Genomic DNA, 6,956 nt, shown 5'->3' on the forward strand with positions numbered 1-6,956 from the left:
TTTTATCTAATGATACAGTTATTTATTAGTATAACCTCATACATGAATACCTGAAAATAAAATAAGAAAGTGATTAGAGATCCTTCGGGGTACATCAACGGGAGACTCTAGTACTTCAAGTCAACAATAGATTTTTTACTAAAAGAAAGGGAAAATGTAGCTTTTAGGGTTGTTCTCTCATACCATTTTTTTTTTTTTTTTAAAGATCCTTCATTATTTTATGCTTCTCAGGAAGGTTATCCTTCTACAAGATTGGCACGGGCATTTAATGTGAATCACCCCCCATCTACTGATTATTCTATGAACGTCAAGATCAAATCTAAGAATTTCGGGGGAGAAGATTTCTTTGGATGTGTTTCTATATAGAGATGGCGTTTGACTTCGAAATGTTTTTAGTGAGGAAGCTTGGTCGCTAGGGGTTTTCCATGCTTTTATCGCCTAACCATGTCGTTAGACTGAGCTATCCTCAGAAAATAGAAACATTAGGATTCTAAAAAATGAAAAACAAACAAACAAATAAACATCATAGAATCACTATAGGCAATAGAAACATTATTATTTATTAATAATGAGCTTGATTGTCCTAAGTGTTTTCGACTGAGAAGTCTAGAGTTCAATTCTCCTCTTCCCCATTGTTGTAACTATTAAATTAAAACGCAAAAATAGGTTTTAGTTAGCTCAACTAGTAAAAATTCTGATGGTTGAATAAAAGATTTGGAGTTCAATCTCTGCCTGTACTAAAAATTGATTAGTGTCGTGGTCTGATGACAAAGAACACTCATCAGGAATGAACGCTATAGGTTGAAACTCTATTAAAAAAAGAAGTTAAAACGCAAAAAGAAACTATGGACTACCAAAATCGCAGCATGTGATTCTTCCCAAACTATACAGGCCTTTCCTAGAATTCCTTGAATAAGCTCTCGCACAAATTTGGTGTACTAATTTATCATTCTAACTTGAAGAACATACTGCAATACTGAGAAGCAGAAAGGTTATTGTTAATGTGCTAAACTAGCCAGATGATCTAAAAGTCAGTTAATTGATTAAAAAGTCCACAGTTAAATTTGGTAATGCCACAGCTGGTCAATTTTAAGTGCAATCTCAAGATCTTTACAGCTGGTCACTTTCACTACGGACTTTGAATTGCTACTTCTTTAAGATTTCTGTAATCCATTAACGTAGGAATTAATGCGTCATCTTGTTAAATCATGTGAAAAGTTTCAGTGACTGCCTACCGTTCAGTTTATCCGTAAGTCAAGCTTTAGAACAGGTGCCTTCCTCAAACAAGACAAATCTTCACGCCCGGTAAACTAGTCCTTTGGTGAACAATGTCATCATGTCTAAAGAGACCAAACTCGCAGAACCATTAGCTAGCACAAGATTAATTTCGTACCCTACTCTTGAGATTTTCCTTGCCACTAATCCCATGAGCTGCATTTTCTTCACATTTGAGAAGAAAATAAGATTAGTTAGGAAAGAAATGTGATCCCAAGCTCATCTTAATTTGCCTACGGTTGCAGAGCAAAGCTTAAAACAAAAAGGGAAAAGTGTGTTGCATTAAGAACAAGAAATCAAACATGCATAAAAAAAATATCAGAAATTTTGGCTTAAGAATTCCTGCAATAAAGGTATACAAGGCCACATGACCATGCTTATGAACAATGCCATTCCCACGGCACTCACCATTTAGAATTAACTTTTATTATAATTTTTTCCTCCCATTGTAATTAATTCTTGACCGTCTGCTTCTAACAGGTGCACACCAGCTCTGTCCATCACCCATCCTTGCTCTGATTTTCCTGTACTCCCTTGATCTTAGAACTCCCTCCAGAATGTTTATATCCTCTCGAATTTCATGTCTGGCAAGAGATGCAAGACCAGGGAGTATGTCCTTCTGAAAATCTTTCAATCTTCTCCCCCTTCTTAACTTACAAGAAAAATCCTTTGTCTCCTTGTCATTTACTTCAAATGGCTTTGATGATACAGAATAGTCATCTGCACTGCATTCTTTTAGATTTAGAGTCATTAACTCAAAAGAATCGGAAGAATACTGTGGCTGCTCCCTTTCCTCATTTCTCATCTCATTTAGTCCCGCTCTGGTACAACAATCTTGATTACCAGATGAAATTTCCAAGGAGAAATGAACAAGTGATTCAGCTGCCATACGAATCAACACATCTGGTTCAGATGATTCTCCTTTCTTATTGAGACATCCATGTTTTGATTCACTGCTGTCAGAAGATCCTTGGTCCTGATTGCCTGATAAGGTTTCTGCAACTTGGCAGACTACATCAGTTCCAGAAAACTGATCGAAGGTAGAAAGATTTGAACTTACCTTTTCAATTCCAGATTGCATAGTCTTTATACTACTGGAATCATTCTCAACATTGCAGTGGGACTTGCATGAAGCAGGAGACATGTTGCCACATCCACCTTGAACTGTAACTTGACTTTGTTCAGAACCTGAAAGTATAATATTCTCGACTTTGTTCTTCTCAAAGTTTATTTGTCCATTAGCTAGACATGTGTAATTTGAGTCACCTAAAATATCACTTGAAAGTTCTGACATGAACCTAAAATTTTCATTCTTAGGGTCACTACTGTCGCTACCAAGGTCTCCACGAAGGCCTGGTGGGGCCCTGGAGATAGCCTCAACACCTGAAAGCCCCACTTCACTTCCACCCCCTCCATCAAACTTGGAATTTCTAGCCCAAATTTCTGTTCTCTTGCTTTTGCTGTTGAAATCTATTAAGGGAGAATTCACTGCATCATCTTGGTGAAACATGTCAGAGGTTTCATTCAAGCAATTATTGTTTTCTTTTCTCCTAGACATGGACACACAAGTATCCTGAACCCTGCCAACTTGTTCAATGAAAACATGCGGTGAACTAGCTGTTGAAGGATGGGCCACAACAAGATCATTAGAGTAAGAAGAGGAGTCATCAAGCTGAACTTTGTTAAGGTCCACATTTGCTGCTTTAAATGAAGTAGGCAATTGCATCTTGGTGGATGGATTGGTACTTGGGACACCAACATGGCAATTGTTAAATCCTGAAGAAAAGGACAAACAAATAAAGGCTGAATCCTAATGACTAAACATATACACAAAATCGCAAAAGGCTACATGTTCAGGAGTATGATTTCACGTCTATCACACTAAAACCACAATCATATAGATAAATCAACAGTACCTTTCTTGAAAGAGTTCATCTCTTGACAGCACTTGCTGTCATCTAGGAGAGGGTGACTGTCCGCAATCTCATATGGTAAATCTTTCTTCACACAGCTTGAGATGACCAGATCAGAAAGTACAGAATCTGACTCATGCTTGCCTCCAAAGTTATTAGTCAGAGCAGCAAAGCTTAAGGAAGGTGCATGTTTTTCATCCTCATTTGATATCCCCTCACTAGACTCTTCTAAATCAATAATATCGTGGGTGGAGGAATGAGCTTTTTTACTGAACCAAATTCTCTTAGCACTCCTCTTTCTCCAATTGTCCTCGCCTGTACTCAGAGAAAGGTTCAACTCTGGATCTGAGACATTACCACCACACACACAAATCTTAGCATTCAATATTTCCTTTATCTGATTGTAAATATTCCTTTTCTTTGAAAGATCCTTACCAACATGGCTAGTGTACTGGTCAGCAGAGAGTTGAAGATCTAAAGGCTTCTGCCAAAGCTTAGAGTACATACCCTGGTGCCCTTCAAACAGCACGTGGCTTCTAGCTTGTGTTGAGTCCTCCTGAAAGACAAGCTTGCAACATTTAACACTAGAAAACCACATATCAACGAAAGGTCAGTCAGTAGGGCAGTATAGATATAATAAATTCACAACCATCTAATATCCAGGTAAGAGCATATAATAACCTTATGACTGAATTTTAGGTCACTTCAAAATATAATGACAATTTTTAATCCAGATCTTCTTAAATAGACATTCAAGTGGTAACTCCAGATATCCTGGAATTTATGCCATGAAGAAACTACTAAAAAAAGGGAATAAGAAACTTCTGCCCCATTACTATAATATCACTTTTCAGTTCTGAAAGTGAGTGGCTTCCAATTACCATGGGAATTGAGGAAAATGTTGTTTCTTTTGCAAATGGTTTATATCTCCCTAGATTTGTAGAAGGTATCAGTGTTGATTGGGTGCTTGCTTTCCTTGAATTGTATCTATCAAACTCCTTCCAGGAAAGATTCTCCATCTGTGTCTTCTGTATAGTATATAATCGATGAAGTTCCTCAACCTAAAGATTAAACAATAGCAAGAAATATAAGTAAATATTAAGGAAGTCATGGTTTCTTTTTTCTTGAAAATAAATACATGCATGTGCCCATTGCTACACAGGTCACTAGGAGCCATATTTTGAAGAGGAAATCCCAAATATCTCTGAAGTCAGTCATATTAAGCTGCTAGTGATCAAGGTATGATTCATATAATTGGGAAGAAATCGCCACCAAATCGAGCATTTGACCAAAAACAAATTCAAATCATTTACATATAATCAGACAATGAAGACATAATTGTGTCAAATAAGGACACATGACCCTGAAGTCAACACATAACTCAGCGAAAAAGAAAAAGAAAAAGTCAACACATAACTCAGTCCGCATAGTGATGGTGCCCACATACCTGCTTCCTAAACATAACCTCCTGGTCAAGCATAGTCTTCTTCAGAACTTCTTTGAGCGATTCAGTATATATTTGTGCTGAATTCAGATCAAAATCTGCTTGCATCAACATGATGTCCTCCCCAAGATTAGAAAACGAGCACATCAAAGCTGATGTTGCATCTTCAGGAATAGCAACTCTCCATAGCTTTTAACTCCGTGCTTTATGCTCCATCCCTGAACAGCTTGTAAAAGAAAACGCATGTTAAACCACCCAATAAAGAAACTGTTTGGTCTTTTCCTTGAAAAGAAAAACTGTACATATAAATGCTTGTAAAGAAAGTGTGTTTACAAAAGCATTGTTAATGCTCCATTGCGTTCCCTTAATAAGAATATATAATTCATATGACAAACCCCACATAAAGAGTGACATCATTTATGAAGTATGACCATAAATACAACCTAAGACCATAAAGTTGCATAATTCTTCTACAATTTTTTCAACAATCCATTTTTGTTCATTCAAATTCAATGTAAACAAAATGTAATAGAAAGTACATCTATAAATCAGCTAGCATATTAAGGCGTGCAACAGTAAGCGTTAATATGCTTTTTCACAGTTCCCAGTTCCCAGTTCCCACAACTTGAAGCACTTGCTCTTTCAATCCAATCAATGTGCAACAGTGAGTAAGCCCAAAGGTGTTTACTCAATCCAACATTATGAATCTATGATATTGTAACACAGTATGAGAGCACAACAAAGCTTAAATTTGGTTCAAACCCAAATGAGTTTGAGTTAGAACCAAACAGATACTACCAACCAAGAAATCATTCTACTTCAATATCCATACCAATGATAATGAGAACGGGCACATTAATCTTCACAAATCCAAGTTTTTCGGCCCCTGTAAATCGCAATTACTTTATTTGTTCATTCTTTTTTCTACCATATGGGCAATCTTAACCATAGATTTTTGTAGAATATTACTAGCAAAGTCAACGAAAAGGACATTGTACATATAGTTATGTATTTGCAGTTGAAAATTCCATTACATTAAAAAACAAAACACAAAAAAAATATTCCCCCGATAACAACTAGAAAAAAATATATAAATAATAAATAAAATACCCATTAACCTGGTAATAAGCAACTATGCATTTTTTTTTTTTTTTGGGCGAAGTAATACTAAGCAACTACACATTTAACTCAGACAATTCTCATATTACTTATAACCCAGCAAAAAATAATCCAAAAGTTTAACTTTTTAATCAGATTACGATGCAACTACAAATACAATAAAAAATAAAAAATAAAACAGCGCAACGCAGAGAGAGAGTACCACAAGGCAGAGAACCCAAGAAAAGAGCATTCAGCCGTAAGAATATCTGCTTCCTCTTCTTCTTTGTGAAGAAAATTCCCATCTCATAAAAACAATATCAGTGTGTATACTCCCAGAGAACCATAGATAATGCTTCCGTCCCCCTCCAGTAGAGAGAGAAAGAGAGAGCGAGACAGAAAGAAAAAGAAATATATGAGAGAGAGAGAGAGAGAGAGAGAGAGAGAGGAAATAAAGAAAAGGAATCAGATCACTGGGGACAAGAGGACCGATGGGAAAGAAAGATAATTCTCTCTCTCCCTCTCTTCAAGAAGAGAGGCTAAAATAGGCGTAGAAATGTTCTCCCTCTCTGCCACTTATATATATAAAACATTAAAAATATCTTTCATTCTCTCTCCTACTTTTATCGATAAAGTATCGGTCACTTTTTTTTTTTTTTTTTTTTTTGTGCTAAATATACTCGTAGTTTGAAAAGTAAACATATTTATCTTTTAAAAAAAAAAAAAACCTCTAAAAGCAGATAATAAAAAGCTAAAAAATAAAAAACTAGCATATAAACTAGTTTAGAGCATCCACAGCAATAGAGTTAAAAATTTAGCTTTTTAACTCCACAAAAAGTTACTTTATCTATTTTAGCTATTCATTTTGCAAAACATGCTGCAGCAGTGGATCTATTTTAACTTTCAACGCAATAAAATAATATAAACATCGCAATAAAATAATATAAACATCACAATAAAATAATACATCTTCTACAATAAAATAATACAAATACACAGTCACCACAAACCAAATCCAGGAACCCGAAAATCCAACAACCCAAAACTGAAACTCACCTCGCCGGTACGCCGAAACCCACCACACCAATACGCCGGAACCCACACCGAGACGCCGAAACCCACCACGCCGAGACGCCGGAACCCACGCCGAGACGCCGAAACACACCACGAAGCCCACCACGCCGAGACGCCGAAACCCACCACGAAGCCCACCACGCCGATACGCC

The 6,956-nt window shown here is 36.5% G+C and overlaps 1 protein-coding gene across 3 annotated transcripts; it reads right to left on the bottom strand.

The window, feature by feature from the left end:
* Positions 1–1,578: 1,578 nt before the first annotated feature.
* LOC142613763 (uncharacterized) lies at positions 1,579–6,284 on the bottom strand. 3 transcript variants are annotated; one of them, XM_075786249.1, is made up of 6 exons: positions 5,954–6,284; positions 4,636–4,850; positions 4,070–4,249; positions 3,624–3,744; positions 3,192–3,533; positions 1,579–3,051 (listed from the first exon to the last, which is right to left on the bottom strand). In XM_075786249.1, exons 2-6 carry the CDS (start codon positions 4,777–4,779, stop codon positions 1,703–1,705), a joined length of 2,136 nt encoding a protein of 711 aa, XP_075642364.1. In that variant the 5' UTR covers positions 4,780–4,850; positions 5,954–6,284; the 3' UTR covers positions 1,579–1,702. The 3 variants fall into 3 exon arrangements, with proteins under 3 accessions (XP_075642364.1, XP_075642366.1, XP_075642365.1); XM_075786251.1 differs by having other exon boundaries at positions 3,624–3,772; positions 5,954–6,268; XM_075786250.1 differs by having other exon boundaries at positions 4,636–4,858; positions 5,954–6,095.
* Between the last annotated feature and the right edge of the window lie 672 nt (positions 6,285–6,956).

This window comes from Castanea sativa, chromosome 10 (assembly GCF_040712315.1).
Source record: "Castanea sativa cultivar Marrone di Chiusa Pesio chromosome 10, ASM4071231v1".
In the NCBI taxonomy this organism is placed as follows: Eukaryota; Viridiplantae; Streptophyta; class Magnoliopsida; order Fagales; family Fagaceae; genus Castanea; species Castanea sativa.

Bases quoted from the DNA above. Each gene is read 5' to 3' on its own strand.
- LOC142613763 (XM_075786249.1), bottom strand. From the start codon at position 4,779: ATGTGCTCGTTTTCTAATCTTGGGGAGGACATCATGTTGATGCAAGCA. The intron at 4,250-4,635 runs GTATGTGGGCAC...TTTAATCTTTAG, and splicing joins AGGTTATGTTTAGGAAGCAG to GTTGAGGAACTTCATCGATT. The intron at 3,534-3,623 runs GTAAGGATCTTT...GTAATGTCTCAG, and splicing joins CCAGTACACTAGCCATGTTG to ATCCAGAGTTGAACCTTTCT.